Genomic DNA, 21,756 nt, shown 5'->3' on the forward strand with positions numbered 1-21,756 from the left:
GGGAGGAGGGATGTCGCCGAAGGAGATCGAGGAAGAGCAAAACTCCAGGCGTCCGGAGAAGGGTGGTGGCACTACCTCATTCTTTACTAGAGCTAAGATGCGATAAGAAAAAAAGTCGTGCCTACTCGTCACCTTCTGCTGAAAGAAAATTTTATCTTGATAAGATATACGAGGAGCAAATATTAGTTTTATCTCTGGTAAGTAGAGATCTAACCAGCTCCAGTAACCATTCAATTCAAGGCTTATTTCTCGGCACCAAACACTTTCCTGGGTACGTAGTAGGTTGCGAGATTGTAGTTTCTTAATTTGTACCCCTTTCCTCAGTTGTTCGATTCCTTGGTCAAACATATGCGTTATAATGCTCCTTGACAAAATCTATCTTCTTAGTACAAAGATATGAGGTTTTCCTACATATTATAGAAAAAAAGGTATTGGGTTGTTGTATATATATGGTATATCATGAAATGTAGCCTAATTTTCAAATATTATTATATTATATATACTGACGTAATTAAGAGAAGAAAAGGATGAGGAAACAACCACATCACCAACAAAATATCTATGACTGGTCGAAGATTAAGAGGTTATAAATAAGAAGGTAGCGTCCAGCAACCATATAAATATATAATATTGATTTTTGTATGCATGTTGTAGAAAATATAGGGGAGGCAAATGGGGAGACTGTAGGTAGCCACGTGGTACGTATGTGCTGCAGCCAGATTCACACGCGTGAACGGCACAAGATACCGAACGATGATGGATGTGATCGGATGCGACGCCGACGTACTGCTCTATATGGTGACCAACTAATTAATGACCCTGTAGCCGGCCGGCCGGACATAGATGGCATCAAGGCCTCCTCGTCAACGTCGTAACCCAGAGAGAGAGAGAGAGAGAGAGAGAGAGAGAGAGAGAGAGAGAGAGAGAGATTTTTTTGTGTGAAAGAGAGAGAGATGTTTAGAGAAAGGGACGGACGAATACTGTGAGGAGGAGAGTCGCATGCTCCCTCTAGAACGTACGGTAGATGCAGGGTCGATCGCTCGCTACATGAAACGAAGAGCATAATTCGAGGGAGGGAGCTGGCCTGGTATCGACGGTACTATATAGACATTAGAGGAGGCGCAGGTCTCAACGTTTGCTGGCGACGCTCCACACATTTTTCTGATGGATCTGCTGCCGCTGATGGCTAGAAAAAACTAAACCCTCTCCGGCATCGTCTTCTTTCTTTTGGAGGTGATCGAAGCCTGGCCAGGTCAGTTCAGGTCGGCCCCAGCACACACTGCCCTCTACCAACCAGCTCCTCCTCTGTGTTATCCCTTCCCGATCGATCGGCCCCTAGCTGTAGCTGTGTGTCTCCGTCACAAGCACTCAATAATTGCCCCGGCCACCCAGCCCTATATATACACAAAGCCAGAGCTGCACCTTTTACTCACCATGCCCATGAACTGAACTTCAGCATTACTAGCTAGATATATAGCTCCCAAATGGTTCGGATGCCATGAGACAGACAGCAGATCCACAAACTTCAGCCTATATAAACTAGCTAGCTAGCAATGTACCTGGGGCTGGCAGATCGATCGAGGACACCATAGAGTCGAAGGTGCTAGCTAATGAGATAGAACGAGCGATCGATATATCCTAGCTATACATAGCTTGTGTTCAGAGGATACGCACGCACCAAATCCTTCACAGCCAGGTTTGACAATAATATCTCTCAGTTGTTTCGTTTCCCTTCTATTTTCTTCTACTTGCAATCTTTTATCACGCCGGTTCGTAACACAAACCGAATACGATAACCTTATTACTGCGATTTCAAAACCGACAGTGATACTACCGAGTATCATTGCCGCTTAATCACTGTCAGTTCAAAAACCGACAGTGATATTATTTTTTAATATGAACTTTTTTTAAGTAGTACAATCAGCTCCCAAGAATCCTGAACATTATATGATGCAAAGAGTTCACATTAGTATCATGATATAATCATACTTGTATAATTGTTTTTTCATAAAGATATAACCAATTGTTTGTGATCTTAATAAAGCATTGAATTTTTAATACAGCTACTTTGCAGCAGAGATTGATACTAGATTTTGTATGCATTTCAATGAGTTTCGAGGGTTTTCCGATTGTTTTATTAGTTATTGTATAAGAAAGAAATTTTTAGATCTTGCAGCTAAAGCCTCCTTAAACGTGTAATTATGCTCTGGATAATATATGTACATGTTCTCAGGATTTGTGGCAAGCAATTAGGCTTTCCATGCAATTATTGTTTTTACACTTCCTTTCGTAAAAGAACTGGTAATCCAATTTGTCCTAAATTAAAGTAATTTAATTCTTTATGAGCTAAACTGCTCTATTTGCCACTGCTATTTGGCAAACTCAAGCTATAAAATATTTTGGCAGTTAGATTGGATCAGAGGAAATTGATCATATGCGCGTAGTTTCCTAGACTTGCCTCGATCCTCTTCATATCTATACCTCTAAAGTATAAGCTTCAGTAATATTAAGAGGTTGACAAGACTTTTTCATATATCCTCATCGGATAAGGAAATATTTATCTTATTTCATGTGCTCTATAATTAAGAAGGAAAATTTCAAGTTTCTCAAATAATATTCAATTCAATGTTAAGTAGATCTTAGTTGTTTCTCAAAAGATTAATTATCTCTAGAAAACCACACTTAGGATACTTCAGAATCTCGAAGCGATATAAAGAAAACATAATCTTGAATCAAAATAATGTGGGGGGGGGGGGGGGGTCGTGGGGCGAATCTGCACCACCCTAAAAGAATAAATCAAAATGATATTCCTAGAAAAACCAAATTTATGGTTAAGTATAGATATATGTTCCAAAATTAAGTGGGTTTAAATAGCTTATTTGATTTGTATTTTAGGTTAGTACAGATTTTCTCTATCTAATAATAACTACTTTGTTTAAGATTCATGAACTTTTAGAAAAAGAAGTGCACTGGTGAACCCGAAATGCATAAATTGGTCCTTACTTTTTAGTCTATTCGCTATAAATATTTAACCAGATAGATTTAACCGTAAACATGGTCTATATATGAACGGTTAGTTCATCTATATATTACAATAGTTGAGATTCAAGAGACCTCGAGTTTGCTATAGATACAGGCTAGAAATTCTCATACTAATCTTAAAAAAGAGAAAATCCGATAAATTCTCTCGTATATGAGAAAAATTAAAATAGAAGGATATACATTGCTTGTTATTGTGTGGCAAGATTATTATGGTGTAGATTAATCAAATTTAACAAACAACAGAACCCTAGAAATTATGTCATTAAATGTATATGGAGATAAAAGGAGAAGTACACACATAGCTTATTTTTAGCCTTATTGCGACAGTGTAGATTAATCGTGTGTGTGTGTGTATTCAATATATCTTAGTTGTATAATAATACAACTATGTTCTAGGCAATATTGTTGTACAACTAATACAACCGTAGCACAATTGTGCATGCAATTATAGAATATAGAGAAAATGAACTATATTTTTAATTTGAAACCTAACTGTGCAATTGTGTCGATAATTTGTATAGTTTCAAGTAGAGAAAGACCTTTCTCGGCACCAAATCTTGAAGACGAGAAATGAATAAAAAAATTTCCACCAGAATCACTTTAATGCTCTGAGATCTCTGTTTAAGGAGAGACAACAGAGACATGTTAACTGACCAAAAACCCACGATGTGTAATATATAATATTATAAAATAGTATATATTGCAGTTATAACGGAATCAAATGATACATATACATATAGACACTTATCGTGATTTTGCTAGATAGGTACATAAATTAATGATTAATTAACTGTATTAATTCCTCAAGCAAATTAAACTAGCATTTGTGCTTAATTAATCAAGATGAGCAGTACGCTAAGTAGAGTGATGGTTTAACTGCAACGGACAAGACAAAAGAATCAGCGTAGGTCCTGAGAGAGAGAGAGAGAGTATATATATATACACACACACACTCACGATTAGGAAAGCACCTAATAACCAACTTACTTGTTCAGTACGTACGGAGTGTGCAAACAAAATATAGAAATAATTCATCTGTTCTTTCCCTATTCAACCTGCCAGATAAGCATTTTTGTTAAAAGTTATAAACAAACTAGAATATACTCAAAAGCAAGTTGAAAAAAATGTGCAAGCAAATTAGTTGCAAACAAAATGGCAAATCAATTTGATGTATTTCATTTGGAAAATTTATAGGGCAGTATGGTAGAACTACAAACAAACTAAAAAAATAATTTGATTTATTTTCTTGATAAATTTGAAGCAATATATAGGCAAATCAATACAAAATGCAAAAAGAAAATCGGTAGAATAGAAAGGCGCCGTCGTTGGAGATGAACCGATATTTATGTATATCAGTTTTGTGGTCGTTCTTTGGTGGAGCACTCCAGTGACACCTGAATTCGCTTTTCCTGTCGCCGCTTGCCTGGATTCCCCCTATCTTGGTGGGGGAGGAGAAGATCGAAGGGGGTGGAAATGTTGATGGGGGAGGGGAGGGGAGGCGACGGCAGGGTTGTTGGTGGGTGCTGCTGGTGCTTGTTGAGGAAGTGGCGGTGGGATAGGGTAGTAGAAACGGTCGGTAATGGAGTATCTTATGATATAAGGAGTATATCGTACGATAAATGGTATTTATATGGAGCATATGAGTATATAAGATCATCTAAGTGGTATGTATAATTTTTTTAGTGGTTTGTACATATTTTTTTGAGTGTATTACATTTTACATATAAATATGAAGGCATTATCAAAATTTATTAAAATTGATAAACTTCTTTTCAATTTTTTATGTAATTTACATTAAAGCATCTTAGAATGAGTATATAAGTATACTCGTAATGATAAAGGAGTATATTTAGTTTATTTATGTGGTATAGCATAGTATGGAGTATGTACTTCTGAGAGCATATACTAGTTTTCATGTATATATGTGGGGGGTGTGTACGTATGTATGTATATGTTATTGTCGTATATACATTAGTCGAGTTTTAAATTTTTTTAATTCGAATATATATACATCGCTGCAGCCTACAGCTCGTCCGTCGACGGCAATGGACGACTCCAACCCGCCGCTGATGGCCACGTACAAGCATCTCTTAGACTGTCACCCGCGCCGCGTTGACGCCGGCGACCGGACGGACGACCACGAAGATTGCGCCCTCCCGGTGATCGACCTCGCCAGCCTACACCACAGCGAGGAGGACTCCGCCGCAGCGGAGCAGTGCCGGGCGGCCATTGTGCGCGCAGCGTCGGAGTGGGGCTTCTTCCAGGTGACCAGCCACGGCGTGCCGCAGGCGCTGCTGGACAAGCTGCACGAGGTGCAGGTGGGTGTGTTCCGGCGGCCATTCGAGCGCAAAGTGCGCGAGCCGCTACTGGACTTCTCGCCGGAGAGCTACCGCTGGGGCACGCCCACCGCCACGTGCCTGGAGCAGCTTTCCTGGTCGGAGGCCTACCACATCCCCATCACGTCGGCCTCTGAGGCCGCCGGTGACAAGACCAGCCTAGTGATCGAGGAGGTGTCCTCGGCGATGTCGCAGCTGGCGCAGAAGCTGGCGCGTATCCTGATAAGAGATCGCACGGTAAACGACGGCGACGAGGACAAGGTGACGAGTACGTGCACGCGAAACACGTGCTTCCTGAGGCTGAACCGGTACCCGCCGTGCGTTGCGGCGAGCGGCGCCTTCGGGCTGTGCCCGCACACGGACAGCGACTTCCTGACCATCCTGTACCAGGACAGCGTCGGCGGGCTGCAGCTCCTGAAGTCCGGGCGGTGGCTCGCCGCCAGACCCAACCCCGGCGCGCTGATCGTGAACGTGGGCGACCTCCTGCAGGCGTGGAGCAACGACCTGTACCGGAGCGTGGAGCACCGGGTGATGGCGAGCGCGGCGCGTGAGAGGTTCTCCGTGGCCTTCTTCCTCTGCCCTTCCTACGACACCCTCATCTACCCCAGATGCAGCAGCACCGGCGGCGATCCTCCCCGGTACGCGAGCTTCACCTTCGGCGAGTACCGGAACCAGATCAGGGAGGACGTCAGGCTCACGGGCCGAAAGCTCGGCCTGCAACGCTTTCGACTTCAACTTCCAGGCTCATCTGCTGGAGGCCCAAAGTTCTTGTTCTAGCTACATTGGGCTTTCTTGTCCTAGTAGGATTTGCAATTTTCGGATTTAAAATATATGAAAATAAAAAAGTCCTACTGCTCACTACATTGGGCTTGAATCCTAGATTGATAGGTTTTTTCAAAAAATTAACAAAATCCCTAGATTGATTGATAGATAGACCTGACTCACATAAGTATTGGCCCAGTCTAACTGGGCCTATGAAAAATTATGTGGTGTGTTAGTAACTTCACTATACTTTATTTAAGACATCTAAAAAAACATTTAACATGCGCTGCTCCTGATCAGTGTCAGACAGATAATCTATATATAATCAGCCAACTCGGTTAATCAAATATCGTTTTGACAGAAAATGACTAGCTGTAGCTGGACGCAAACTTTTTGTTGGGGAAGGTGAACACTCAAGATTTGCAGCTCAACTGAGCTAACTGTTCCAGTACTACCACTGGTGCTATTCCTGTCTTGTACATATAAATATATATGACTCAAGTAACTATCTGTCTCAGACAGAGTAATGCAATGCTATGGTGGTCCACTAGTGTTACAAAGCATGACTAGTAGTGACTGTGCAAAGGGCCCTGGAGCAGCGGCAGGTCCACTCAGCGACATGGGTGTACTGTACATCCATATTTTTGTTTAATTTTTTTTATATATAGCATTATGGATCGAGTATTTAGCTGGCTAGCTAAGTCCATAAGGCCACATGCGGCCCAACTACCTACAACCACGCCCCACTCTACTAGCCCACAGCCCATGGCCTCATCTAATGCTGATGCTCCTCACGCCCACGAGACGCACATGACACACGCACGAGTCTAGTAGTCCACATCGTCAGTTTTCTATGAAACCTAGAAGCACGAACGATATGGAGGGCAGGGCGACGACAGCGGCACGGCGCGAGCCGACAGAGACGGGCTTGGCAAGGCACGGGCGCGAGCTCTGCCTCGAAGCTCCCCACCTGCCCCTCTCTGTCTACGGTGAGTGCCCCCTTTCTCAGCCCCTCTCTGCTGCCCTCTTTGAGCTTTTTGCTTCTATTGTGAACGTATGGACTAGGCGAAATGGAAACTTCAAGGAGAAAAACACATGGACAACTTTGGTTTGAACTACGTTGATGATTCGATTTGCGCTCGATATGATCATAGCGTCGGTCGCGCTTCGTCATTCACATTGTGTTCTGTAACATCCCCAATTTCATAACCATGACATTAAGCATTCATGAGCATCATAATTGAAACATTGATCAAGAAATTAATACAATTGAAGTAAACATAAATTATTAAGTTTAATGAGAAATGATGCATTGTGAAGAAACTCATAAAATTACTATGTAACTTAGGGCTCAAAATAATTTTAGAAATTAGTCCATGACATATGAAGAATATTAGTGAATTTATAGGTTTTAGAGATTTATTTTGAAGCCTTAAAAATTAGTGCAAGCTATAAAAGTTAGCAACTTTGAAGAATTTTAATTCGAATTTAGCTTAGACTTTTTGGGCCAAACAAATTAAAATGGGTTACATATGATTAGTATTCGACAAAAAAAATTCTAAAAGTTTTGGAGCTTGGGAAGGATTTTCCTTTGGATCAGAGAAAAGGAAGGAGATATTTAGCTTGTGCCGATCACTATCCACTCAGGCCCACCTGTCATCTTCCCCACCGACCTCCCTCTCTCTGATCATCGTGTGCTTTCTCATCCCCTTGCCGACAATGGCTATCACCAAGCTACCCAGCATGACAGTCCGACGCCATCTTCTTTGACCTTAAGCAGAGCCGGCCGCTGCCCTTATCTTCTCTCTCTCTCTTTTCTTCACAACAGTGTCGAGCACAAGCAAGGAGCATCACAGAGAACAGAGCACAGCACAACGCAGCTACTGCCAAATCTGATGTGCCCGAGCCTCGCTCAACCCCAACCCGATTGTGTGAAGCCTTGGGGAGATTCACTCGACGCTCTCCACCGCTTTCCCTGGCTGATTTCACCCTTTTTCCCACCGGACCGAGTTCCTTCCCCAACTTCGACGGCTCCACTCCGCCCCTCACCATTGAGCTACCCAACTGTTGCCTCATTGCGTCAACCGATCTCTTGGTGAGCTTCCCTGTACCCTCATGAAGCTTTTGCGTGCACTAGTTTGGCCCTAGCCCATCACCGGAGCGGTCGACCACGGTGACCAACCACCACCGCCTTTGGCAACACGCCTCCGGCCAGGCCACAGCCCAACCCTCAGCCTGAGAACCCTCTAGCCAGTTTCCCCTTCGCGCACCATAGCTTCTCATGCCATCGGCCAGCCAAAAGCCATGCTCCTTCGCCCTGCTTCCATGCGTTTGCCGCCGCCACAGTACTGTTGCCACTGTGTGCCGTCGTTGGTCACCTTCCGATCGTCACCAGTCACCGTGAGTGCCTTAAACGAGATCCCATGCTGCTACTCATCCCGCTGACCTCAGCCGAACGGCGGCACTGTGCGAGCCATGGCCTCGGGTCAATTTTGACCCGAGTCAACAAGCCGGCCCCACTAGCCACCTCTGTGGCTAGCTAAGGCTGGGTGAAAAAAGGATTTAGAGCTTTAAATATTTTGATAATCCTAGAAATTGTGAAATTGAATCATTCTTACATTGTTAATTTGACTGAACCTTGTAAAATGCATGGTAAATTAAATATTGATCCAAAAAATAGTGAAACCAATTTTGTTAGCTTTGTATGATCATTATCTACTTTTTAAAAATATTACAATCCATGACATATGTACTAAAATTCATATAACTAATGAAATATGTTTAAGCTTTAATAATTCATAATTCATTATTCGTAAGTCCAAAATTAGTGAAACCAATTTTTTTAATCCTATTATTTTATGCCCTGTTTACTAAAAATACTCACCCTCATATTATGCATAATTAATTTTCTATTTAGGATTAAGCTTTAGTTTAAGCTTAATTAATCCGGAAAAATTATAAAACAATTAGCAATAACTCAATTTAAGAAATCATCGAAGCTATAGACCCATGACATAATGCATTGCATCTCCACTATTGTCTTGCATTGTGGAGCATCTTTCATCGTATGTCATCCATACTAATTGCGATGCATCGTTCCTTTATTTAGAAAAAGACGTTTCGGAGAGTTATGTGCTTGAACTTGAAGAAGAACCAGTGGAATTCGTGAAGAACAGTACGCATCAAGCAAGAATCTATCAAATTTATCCTATATTATGGTGAATTATTGGTCAATCTATTAGATATTGTTATACGTCGTATATGCATGTTATGTAGTCGATGTCGGGAATCGGGTAGAACCTATCTAGTTGTATGTATCACTATCTTATTATTGATGATCTTAATCCTTGTAACCTGAGGATAACCATGTTAATGTCTAACTTAAAATTGATCCGAAATGGTAAGTAATGCATATGCCACTGGTAGAAGTCGAGCAGTGGTTCGTCCATCATTTGCGAGCTATAGTGTTCTCAATTATTGTTTCACAGGATTAACAAGTTGGGATGATGAATTGGTGAGATTGAGACGAGATGTGGAAGGTGTTAGAGGTAGATCGTGAGAGAAGACCCGGGTGTCATAGATCGTTTGCATCGATTAAGCACCGATCATTGGTGTCGTTGGCTTAGCACTTTTTCGCACTATCACATATCTGAATATGATAAGGATGAGCTAAGTATCGTACATCACCACGTTCATTTGACTTATCCGTCCAAGGTGTGAGTTGTACTTGTAAGAGACTCCTTGGGATATCCGAGTGTGGACCTAGGTACTCTTCGCAAGCTTAGGCATGTGAACAAAGATTTAAGGTGGGTACATAAATAGTTGTCACATGAATCATCACTTGCAATCAAAGGGTTATATGGTCTATGGTCTCATGATGTGTGGGTAAAGAAGTGCTCCACTGCAGGGTATAAGACCTATTCGAATAGCCATACTCTTGGTCATGAGCGTGCTTAATGTCCATTGGACATCAATTGTAGAATTTTGTTCAGTTTGGTGGGATGAAAAGCATGTGGGATTTTAGAAGAAGCATCTACTGATGATGATTTGAGTTGAGCAAGTTTATATTCTTGGACGTTTTGATTATTGTCGATCAATATTAGTTGTTCATGTTGTTATATCGATTAAAGTGATTTTTTGTTGAATAAACTTAATTAACGTGTGACATTATTCATTGCTATTCATCTAAATGCATTACCCTTGGAGTCAGTAATAAGATATACACATATTATGTAAGTCTTATAATTACCTTCGTACTCAAGTTGTTGCTCTTAAGTTGTTGCAGGTAACGATGAAATAGTGTATGGATATTTCTATTATACTGATGCTGGCGATGGGCAGGAGTAGAGAATGTCTAATCGAGCTAATCTCGGTGGTGTCTTATGGGCAATGGCGTCACTTATCTTTTGTTTATTAATACTTTTCCGCTGCATATGAAAATTCTGATATTAAGTAGAAACTAAAATTGTGAACAATGTATGTAATATAAGTTAAGTCTTTGCACTCTATTCATATCTTGTGATGTAACTATATTGTAAATGGTATATACTGTGATCTTAGGCTTTATTCAGCATATATCGGGACTACCGAAATTGCTCTCGTTTTAATCGAATAGTGTTTGCGATGTATGTTTTTAGAAGAGTGTTAGCACTCGATAAGTCAAATGACGGATGTATCGTAGCTCTTATCTTTATAGACAGATGGTATTGTAGATTAAGCCGAGTACGATTTGGACGGTTTTGACTTGTTCGGAGCGCTGCTGCAGTGGTAAAAAGACTATGAAGATAGAAAGTTCAGAGTGTTTTTGCTGGATTGGTGAGATTTCTGAAGAAGAGAAAAAAAATTGTTCATAAATACAGTGATGAAAATGACATTTCAGCAGAAAGAGGGAAAGGCTAGGCCATGCAACACCTGAAAGCTAAAAGATGTCATCGATCCAAGCTATGGTGCAGGCACGAGCCGAGGTAGGGGGTAGCGGTGCTAGAACAAGCACCTAAGTTAAAAATACTAGGCCCGGCACTGCACACCTGCACTATATTGCATAAACCAAACTTTCTAACTGCCCCCTTAGTTGTGTTCACCAAGCATGAATGCAAGCACTGTTTCTTCCACAAACACAAAGTTGGTTCACTGATGATCAAGCAAGCAAGCCAGCTTTCTTTTGAGGAGGAAGATGGGTAATCAATCAATCTCTTCTTTTCTTTACAGGGGATCATCCTCAGCTCAAAATTAAAGTTGCCTCTATCTGTAGCTTAGCAATTTAGATGGTGATGTAGACATGAGTCTGAGATGAATTAACAGAGGCATGCATATCATGCAGCTGAGTGAGGGACTTGCAGTGCAGTAGCACTTTTTTCTTTTTCTTTTAGTTTTGGAAAGAAAACTTGCAGTAACACTTACTCCTGGGCATGCAGGCTCCCTGAATCCGTGGAACTGGATCACGCAGGCAATCAGCATCGGCCACACGCACGGATCGATCAGAACAATTCTAGACTTGAACAACCAACCAAACAGGAACAGCGACCGGGTGCCAAAGATGTCAATCAGTCTTGCCGCAGCATATTTGTTTGCCTTGGAAGCAATAGAATGAAGCAGCTTTCTTAGTCCCTTGTCCTTCAGCTTCAGCATAGGCCGGCACGCAACGCAAGCACCAAACGCTCTCTGCTCCTCCTGCTGCCAATGTACATTTCTTGAAATCGCTCGAGACTGCAGCTCGCTACCGAACGAGCCACGAACACCTTACCACACGCCTTGGATTGCACAGCCGTTCCATTTCCGGAACATGCATATGTACATACATGCCTTAACATACAAATAGTAGGTAGTATTTGTGACGACGTCTCAATTAAGCTCTCAACTACTAGCTAGGATGAGGAGTATGGACTACTTTTTAGCTGAAACTGTTTGTTGCACATGTGTTGCAGCCACTGCAAGTGCAGCACACTCGCTAGCTATTTGATTAATTGGACTCTGGTTGCTTCAAGCAGGACTGAAGCATCCTTTCCTTCAATTCCTAATGTTCCTGGGCCTAGTCTGCCATATACTATGCATTGCATGGTTGTTCAATCATCGACTGATTGGGAAAGTAACATGGCACAGCTCAATCAAGCATGGATGCTCTGCAGTGGTTATCTGGGACCAATGAACCATTTGCCTTTGTTCCTTTTCAAACGAACACATCACATGCCGAGCTGGTAGATGAACTTGCATTGCTACTATTGAATCTAATTTCACTGCCTTTTTTTAATTCATCAAGATATAGTTTTTCTCACCCTCAGTGCCCCCCTCTTACAATATCTAATTCAACAAGTACAGCACATAATCCACATATATAAGTTATACAGAGAGATTTCAGGTGTTCAACTGGTATCTAGGATCATCATATATGCTTATCTAGAAGAAGGTTCTGATTAACTATTACCTTTGGACCTGCACTATTTATTATTATGATGATATCTATATATATCATTTTTTTCATTTTTATTAGTTGCATTCACTGACTAGTTGACCTCAAATTAAGACTTGTATAAAATGACGACGAAAGGTGCCCAACAAACTCTTATATACGTCAACTCTTTTATCTAAAACTGAAATTATATTTTTAATCCGGATATTGGAACGAGTTATTACCAGCTGCGTGTAATATGACAAATACTAGCAACAAAAATAAGGTAGTCACATGCACAGAGAGAGCTTAATCAGCGCCCTTTCTTTCAGAAAATTAAAGAAACAATGACAGCTTAATTAGGTGAACACTTAATTAAGACCGGCCTGTCATACAAGATTGCATGCACGCATGCATGCATGGCTACTGACTACCATTACACTTAGTTAATTACTATTTAGTGAGCTAATCATCTCAACGTCACGGACATCGCTAATGCAAAATGTACGTAGAAGCTATATAAACAGTGACCTCCCCATACCGTCTTCCCACAACAACAAGCCAAGCAGCTTCAGCTCTCTGATCCAGCTAGCTATAGCTACTGAGCTCCAGAGTCCGTAGTCGTTAACATCCGATCGATCCATGGCGATGGCGTCGAGGCCTCTCAACAACAGCGTCAAAGTGATGCGGATGCCGGCATTGATCATAGCCGTTGCTGTGCTCGTCTCGGCGGCTGCCTCTGGCGCCATGGCTGCAGGGCTGGAGATGGAATTCTACAGTAAGACGTGCCCTCAAGTGGAGGAGATCGTCCGCGAGGAGATGGTGAAGATCCTCAAGGTGGCGCCGACGCTCGCCGGCCCCCTTCTCCGCCTGCACTTCCACGACTGCTTCGTCAGGGTACGTACGTGACATACATTGCACGCGCACGCGGAGCTAGAAGGATTAAGCTGAAGCTGGTCTCGATATATGATGGTGCAGGGCTGCGACGGGTCGGTGCTGCTGGACTCGACGGCGAACAACACGGCGGAGAAGGACGCGACGCCGAACCTGACCCTCCGCGGCTTCGGGTCGGTGCAGCGGATCAAGGACAAGCTCGAGAAGGCCTGCCCGGGCACCGTCTCCTGCGCCGACATCCTCGCGCTCATGGCGCGCGACGCCGTCGTGCTGGCCAGGGGGCCCTCATGGCCCGTTGCGCTGGGCCGCCGTGATGGCCGCATCTCAATTGCCAACGAGACCAACCAACTGCCCCCGCCCACCTCCAACTTCACCCGCCTCGTCCAGTTGTTCGCCGCCAAGGGCCTCGGCCTCAAGGACCTAGTCGTGCTCTCCGGCGGCCACACGCTCGGCACCGCGCACTGCAACCTCTTCAGCGACCGCCTCTACAACTTCACCGGCTCCAACAACGCCGCCGACGTCGACCCGGCGCTCGACAGGGCGTACCTGGCGCGGCTCAGGTCCAGGTGCCGGAGCCTCGCCGACAACACCACGCTTTCTGAGATGGACCCCGGCAGCTTCCTCAGCTTCGACGCCAGCTACTACCGGCTGGTGGCCAAGCGCCGGGGCCTCTTCCACTCCGACGCCGAGCTGCTCAGCGACCCCGTCACCAGAGCCTACGTAGAGCGCCAGGCCACCGGGCTCTTCGCCGACGAATTCTTCCGCGACTTCACCGAATCCATGGTCAAGATGGGCAGCGTCGACGTGCTCACCGGTGCGCAGGGCGAGATCAGGAAGAAATGCTACCTCGTCAACTAATAATTCGATCCACTGCGTCGGTTTTTGATTTATTTCTTGGTTAATCGAATTTGTGTGCGAATTAAGTTTGAAAGCTTTTGGTTATTTGCTTTGACCCTGGTCGGGTACATAAACATCTACTGGCCGTCCGTCACGCTATATATCTTTATATGTAACTGATGTAGACAGTGAGTGTCCTTCGATTTCCTTTTTCTTTCTTTTGTGGTGATCTGTTCAATTCATGGTGTCATACTGTAATAACGACATAATAAAGATATATCATATATTCATGACTACTTATTTCTTCTTTATTTATAGCTTTTTTGAGTGATTGTAGATTAGTACGTAGTAGCTTAAGTTGCTTGGTTTGATCGATGTTGTTGCTCATTGTTTACACTTTGAGGACAAGATACTGAATGCCTGTCTTACAAGCCAATACATACTCCACTCCATTTTGGTTGCACTGGCACGGCTTTGGATGAAACTTCAACCAACAGAATATTGTTCTAGTGATTGGAATAACAAATGAAAGCACATAGAAACTGTTCAGATATATATCCTTTTTGCAAAAACAAAAAAAAGAAAGAAAAACAATTAGCTCTGGCTTCGTAAGTGCAAACCTATTTAATTCTCGAGCATTGCTTCATGTATAACATGTGTTTGTATAACTCCCTTACAACTCAATGCCGCATGGCTCAAATCGCTTGGTTGTAGATGCAGTTGTAGGCTCACACTTATGAATCAAATAGCTAAAAAACCATGCTTGTGAAGTTGTGCACGTGAAGCATTTCCCTTGATTTTCAGAGTCTCGAATGGACCATTACGAAGGGCGGACCTATATAGGCCCAGTAACAGCTAAGGTTTTGCCATCATAACCACTGGACCCGCCCATTCGGATTATATGGCAGGTCAGTGGTTAGTGTGTAGGCGTATACCAGAACTGTTTCTATGAATAGCAGCACCCCATGTAACTATTGTTGTGAAATCAACACAGCGGCGAATAGCATATGCAAACACAAGTAGACAAAGATATAGGGAGTGTACAATATCTCTCCCTCTCCTGTCTCCTCTGGTATATATGATCATGCTGGGATATAGTTTCAGTAAAAACCCGCAAGCATCCTTCACGGATATGGCTTCATAACACTCCCCCCTCCCCTCAGGCGAGTACCGTAAGATACACATACCTTATTAAACACTCCATCCGAAAATCCAGTGGAAAAATGGTTCTTGAATAGAAGAGTGTATCGCATACGTAAGTTGCATTGTACATGTTGCTTTGTTAAAAACCTCAAGTAAAAACATATAAAGGGGAAAAGGTACAACAATGTACCTTCTTGATCATATAGTCTTTTTAGATATTCTATTTTTCATGAATAAATATTGTTCTTCATGATTATTGCAAAAAAACTTTAATGTTTTAGCAAATATAATCTACTTGGTCTTAATATCACAAAGGCAAACCCTGCCCTTAATGCAAACCCACCAATGTGGGAACCTTACTCACCCTCGTCAATTCGGACTTTTGGTTCTGTTAACTTCACACATTTTACCACACCCACACCACTAAGCACACTAAACACATTTTACACATTTCATAAAAGTGTGATTAACTTGGTTAAATATCATGATTCAACTCTAAAGAGTATAAGTCCTAAAAATACTAGTAAATAAGGCTATCATCCAAACAATCAAGCATAGTTGATGTTTGGGACATTCTAGGGTTTCAAGGTAATAAGGTAAATTAACATCAAGGCACGGAATAGTCAAGCTAGATCATAATTATTCAATTATTTAAATTAATAAAATTACACATGCATAATTATAGCATTTTTAAACAAGCTCTACTCGGTTGTGGTTATAAAACATAGGTTAAATATGATCAGGAAGTTAGGGCATACCTTCTTTAAAATCTTGTTCCTGTCTTTCCTCGTAATCCAGGTCCCAGATTCTTCATCGAATGCTTCTTCGTCTAAAGTACGCAACTTAATGTCGAATAAGTAAACTACTGCAAATTTGACTTGAATTCAAATGAATTCATACAAAAAGTAAAATAAAACTCAAAAATTTATGAAACTAGTGGAGTTGTATAGATCATGAATTTAGATTAATTTAGATGAAATAATCATCAAAATTGGAGTTAAAATAGGGAATATAGGACTCTTGAAATATTGGTCATCAGGTTAATTCGGCAAAAATAAAAGGGGTATATTCCTTGGAATATTCCATGGAATATTGGAGAATGATTTTTGGATTTATTAATTATTTTTGAAAATGCAAAAAAAAAATAGATCAGCTGGTTGATAGGTGAGAGTTAAGTCAACGGTCAATAGATTGGGTTAATTGGGGTTATTGTGTTGTGGACTGGGTCTACAGGAGTTGTGGACCGGGTGGACTACAGAGGTAGAGGTTGGTCTATGGTGGATCGGTACTGGTGAACCAGGGCTGAGGTAGCTAGTTGACTGGGTCAAAAAGGTATGCCATGTTAGCACATTGGCTGATGTGGCTACCACGTGCTCACTAAAGGAGGAAGATGGTTGCCAAAACAGTGGCAACTTTCTCTGTTCTGCGACGAAGCTCATCAGGAAGCTCGTCGGAATAGCATTCTCAGTGGCAGCTTCATCAACATGCAATGGGCCAATGGTCTACCTACGGTGGTGAGTGTGCTGGTGGGGTTGGCTTCGCCGGAGGATCACTGAAGTGGTGTTAATGGCGTATCGGAGGCGGAGGCGGAAACTATGAAGTGCAAAAGTACATGTGCATGTGCGTTGGAGCCAAATGCGTCATGTAGTAAGGTGCTATGTAGCATGGTGAATAGTCCCATGAGGTTTCCTGGGTCAAAGCGACTTCATCTGTAGTCGGTGATGGAGGAGAAGTGAGGTTGGTGGAGGTGCCTCAGTGTTGTGTGTGTGCGGGCCTAGGGAGGTCATGTTGGTGCTTTGGGAAGGAGGAGGGAGGTGTTGTGGGGCTTAGAATTGGGTCACCATAACAGAGAATGGACTGAAGCCATAAAAGGAAGGTGGACAGAAGCGGTAGATATAACTCGATGGTGAACTCTGGACTCTTGATGTTCCCTGGTGAAGAAGATTGAGGTACAGATGAGGGTAGAGAGAGCCAAGAGGCTTTCAAGTGGCAATGGTTTGGTTTGCCAAAGGTGATGGCAGGAGTTAGGAGAGAGAGGGGAAGAAGGAGAGGTTCTTGCTTGATGAGAGGGAATGTGGTGTCCAAAGTGGTGCGGTGAGGCGAGTGGGGTCTTGCTAGCCTTTTTATAGGTATGGTAAGGCAATTCCGCAGCCAAAATATCTCGCCTCCGGTGAGATATTTCAAGACCGTGATGAGACAGGATGGCAAGGTTTGCGGGGCTCAGCAATGCTAATGACAACAGAGCGGTGTAGCTATAGAGGTGGGGATGCGATGAGAGAGAGAGAGAGTGAACGCGATGCAACGACAGAGCTCCAGGGTGGTGAGCTCTCGGGTTAAAAAGGCATAATGGCCACTCTGTACGTCGAAGGGATGGACCGATGGCTTCACCATGAGCATGTGAAGCTTGTGGTTAGCACTGGCACAATGATGGGACAACACAGTGGGAGCTTAGGAGATGAGGGAAAGAGAGAGGAGGAGCGACACGGTATGGGTGGACATGGGTGCCTGTGCATGAGGTTGACAAAGGGTGGTGTGAGCCCTACGTGCTAGGGACGGTGTGAGGGGGTGTGGTGTGATGGGCCAAGGTGGGCAGAGGCGATAAACACATGGTGGCAATAGAGTTTGGGCCAGGCTAGGCCAAAAGTGGGAGGAAGAGGAGGGCTTCGGCCTGATTAAGAAAGGAAGAAAAAGGAAAGGGGAAAGAGAGTGCACTTGACCGAGGTGAGTTGGGCTGGGAGTTAGAGGGGGAGAAGATTAGGCCCAAGGAAAGTTTAGGGTTTTAGAAATGTTTAAATTTTTCTAGGTTTAGGCGAAATTCAAACTTGAACAACAAGTAGAAAATCCAAAGAGAACAAAATGCATCAAGGTGAAGTTTGTGCATATTTCAAAAAATTAGCAATTTAAATTCGGTGAGTATTTGGATAATTTGCCCTATTTAACTCTTGTTTGATTTGATTTATTGTAAATTCTAAAAATTTCAATTTTTAATGACATCCCCTGAATTGTGGTGCCTCTCAAAAGAATTCAGTAGCTGCACCTACATATTAACCATGAACCACTAGTATTGCAATCACAAATAACCCCTGATCGCAGCAGAATGGATCAGGTCCTCTGAATTCGAACGGTTCATGCAAGTTACTGTAAAACAAGCTGACCATTTTCAGGGAAAAGGTGTTTGTTTATACTTATCTTCTCCAGTCTGGTTAGGTGGATATATATAATCTAAAAAAATTGTGTTTATTTGCCTATATCTATTGTTATGATTTGGTTCGAAGGATGTAAATATACGGACTCTATTTTGATCCGGGAATGAAGCTTGATTTAAGCTTCACTCTGGCAATCTGGTTTGATAGGTGCAGATTCTGCATTCGCTCATACAAATAATCTTACTTATTAGTATCATAAAATCATCTTATATGAGTTATTAATTACAGTCTCAAACACACCCTAGAGATTTTTTTATGGTCTTGGAAAGATACCGAATGTATAGGTGTTGTATCAGGGAGATGCAGTGGCCGAAAGTTATAGTTCCATTATTAAAAACAATTATTTTACCAGGCACGCACATAAAATCAAATACTATTAAAGTAAGGCTAGCACCGAAACAAGACGGTTCCTCTGGCTTAACAGATGGATTGTAGTGCTGCTTGACTGTCCGAAGTTGCACTAACGTCTTGGAACCGAAGATATATAAAAACAAGAGGGGAAATAAGAGTCAGTCAATGGGAATGTCTTGTCGATCGAACGTTTCTTTTTCTCTGAGAATCGTAGAACATGGAATGCATTACCCAACATTGAAATTAGTTCCCAACAAAGCAAAAATCTCTGCATATTCTAATAATGCGGCAACTACGTCGTCAGATCCTCCTAAATCCTAATTCATTCATCCCCTCTGCTCTGTCACAAGAGGTTGCGTGGTATGGTGGGAGTGGGATGCATGTCGTGACTGTCATGCCAAGCATGAACTGCGGCATCAAGGTCAAGGTCAACTGCTGCTTCTCCCACTTCCCTGCCTCCACGGAACATTCTCTCTTCGATCTCTCTCACGTCCCCGTAGAAAAATTAAAATCCATTTCAATTATAAGCGCTAGCTTCATGGATTGCCTAGGACTGACTATAAATACTTGGAACCTTCGCGCTCATCGTCATCCAGAACTCCATCTACCATCGAGCTTGCTAGCTCAGGAGTCAGGAGCCAGATAGATCCCTCTGATCATCTGTTGGGCGCCATGGCCGTGGCTGCGTCGCAGTTGTTCAAGTGGGTGCTTCTTGTCGCGGCGTCGGCGAGCCTGCTGGCGCGCGCGGACCTGAGGTACGATTTCTACAACACGTCGTGCCCCGGCGTGGAGAAGCTGGTGCGCGATGAGCTGGCGCTCAAGTTCGCCGCCGACGTCACGCTCCCGGCGGGGCTGCTCCGGCTGCACTTCCACGACTGCTTCGTGCGCGGGTGCGACGCGTCCATCATGCTCAAGTCGCACAACGGCACGGCGGAGCAGGACGCGGACCCCAACTCCACGGTCCGCGGCTACGAGGCCATCGAGGACATCAAGGCCAAGGTGGAGGCCGCCTGCCCGCTCGTCGTCTCCTGCGCCGACATCATCGCCATGGCAGCGCGCGACGCCGTCAACTTCGTACGAAATTGCAACGCTTAATTGCTCTATTCTTTAACTAGCTTGAACTGGAAGAGTAGACGACTGAAGAAGTGTCTCGGTATTGATGCATGCAGAGCCAGGGGCCTCTGTACCAAGTGGAGACCGGCAGGCGCGACGGCAACGTCTCCCTCAAGGAGGAGGCACTGCAGTTCCTGCCGCCCTCCGATGGCAACGTCACCGTCCTCACGGAGTACTTCGCCGTCCAGAACCTCACCATGAAGGACATGGTCGTCCTCTCCGGTATGTATGTGTATATATATATATATGGGTGCATGAAACCTTACCGTGGTGTAACCTTCGCCGGCCGGCCGGCCTCTCACGATCACGATCGCTCGCTCATGCGTGCAGGCGCGCACACCCTCGGCATCGCGCACTGCCCGTCCTTCTCGAAGCGTCTCTACAACTACACCGGCGCCGGCGACCAGGACCCGTCGCTGGACGCGGCGTACGCCAAGAACCTGGCGACGGTGTGCACGCCGGAGAACGTGGCGAGCGTGCAGCCGCTGGACCCGATGTCGCCGAAAACGTTCGACCAGGGGTACTACCAGTCCGTGTACAACCACCAGGCGCTGCTGGTCTCGGACGCCGCCCTGCTCAACGACAGCCTCACCGGCGCCTATGTGCAGCTCATGAACAACGCCTCCTCCCTCGACACATTCTTCGCTGATTTCGCTGTCGCCATGATCAACATGGGCAGGGCCGGCGTGCGCACCGGCACCGACGGCGAGATCAGGGCGACGTGCGCCATCTACGTCGACTGATCCATGATCCTGCTGCCAACATATATTAGCCCTTTTTATTTCTCTTGAGATTTCCTTGGTTTCTCCCGTCCTTTAGTTATTTAAGTCATTCATGTTCGCGGCATTTTGAAACAATACTATATTGGTTGGATGCTTGATTGGTTTGAGGTCAATAAAAGAAAAAAAAAAGAGAAGTGGTAATTTACATGATGAGTTGCTGAGCACATAGATCACCGTGTGACATTGGATCGTTAATTTCATTTCCATTTTCCTGGGACATGTCAAGAAGAGGATGTGAGTGTAACCCAAGTCGGCGGACTCCTATACGGGTAGCACAGGGAAGCAAATTCTATAGAATTAGGTCATGTAAAAGACCGTATTTCCTGTGACAGATACGTGTCCTCTCCCTCACTCTCCTCTTTAGCTCAATCGTTAGATTAGAGGATGTGTGACTGGATCAGGATCTTATGGAGATCTTTCGTAGAAAGACCCACAATCCACCCTGCTGCGGGAATTCCTATAGCTAGATCCCGGATGGGTGGTGGAAAATGGGGTTCATTTGCAAACTTTAAACACATTTTTGTCTCAAACCGGGAGTCCATTTTCAAATCCATTTATACCATGCTGCTGTTTATAATTAATTCATAAAAGTGAGATTAAATATGAATATTTTTTTAAGAAATTAACATTTTTATGTACTATTTCAATATTTTGAATATACTATTTCAACTTTTTGACATAAAATGTTGAACTACTTTTCCAAATTTTTGAACTATTTTTGTAAAATATTGCACCAAGCTTTACAAAATGTTGAATGCACATAAAAGGCCAATAATCACAACTATAGCAAAGTGAATTAATCATTATTATTATAACACCCTGTGTTTTGCACATTTCTTAAAATCACTAAAAAATTGAATTTTTTCAAATTTGCAACAAATTCAAACTTAAATGTGTAAAGACGA

At 43.4% G+C, this 21,756-nt stretch overlaps 3 protein-coding genes across 3 annotated transcripts; all 3 read left to right on the forward strand.

The window, feature by feature from the left end:
• The first annotated feature begins 1,305 nt into the window (after positions 1 to 1,305).
• LOC133891122 (gibberellin 2-beta-dioxygenase 5-like) lies at positions 1,306 to 6,390 on the forward strand. The gene is made up of 2 exons (XM_062331841.1): positions 1,306 to 1,696; positions 5,064 to 6,390. Exon 2 carries the CDS (start codon positions 5,088 to 5,090, stop codon positions 6,153 to 6,155), a length of 1,068 nt encoding a protein of 355 aa, XP_062187825.1. The 5' UTR covers positions 1,306 to 1,696; positions 5,064 to 5,087; the 3' UTR covers positions 6,156 to 6,390.
• A 6,661-nt stretch (positions 6,391 to 13,051) lies between these two features.
• On the forward strand, positions 13,052 to 14,567 carry LOC133890011 (peroxidase 1-like). Its single transcript, XM_062330444.1, has 2 exons — positions 13,052 to 13,422; positions 13,504 to 14,567. Exons 1-2 carry the CDS (start codon positions 13,168 to 13,170, stop codon positions 14,275 to 14,277), a joined length of 1,029 nt encoding a protein of 342 aa, XP_062186428.1. The 5' UTR covers positions 13,052 to 13,167; the 3' UTR covers positions 14,278 to 14,567.
• Positions 14,568 to 19,559: 4,992 nt separating this feature from the next.
• LOC133891381 (peroxidase 1-like) lies at positions 19,560 to 21,004 on the forward strand. Its single transcript, XM_062332095.1, has 3 exons — positions 19,560 to 20,030; positions 20,126 to 20,291; positions 20,400 to 21,004. Exons 1-3 carry the CDS (start codon positions 19,629 to 19,631, stop codon positions 20,810 to 20,812), a joined length of 981 nt encoding a protein of 326 aa, XP_062188079.1. The 5' UTR covers positions 19,560 to 19,628; the 3' UTR covers positions 20,813 to 21,004.
• Positions 21,005 to 21,756: the final 752 nt, after the last annotated feature.

This window comes from Phragmites australis, chromosome 14 (genome assembly GCF_958298935.1).
Source record: "Phragmites australis chromosome 14, lpPhrAust1.1, whole genome shotgun sequence".
NCBI classification, from domain to species: Eukaryota; Viridiplantae; Streptophyta; class Magnoliopsida; order Poales; family Poaceae; genus Phragmites; species Phragmites australis.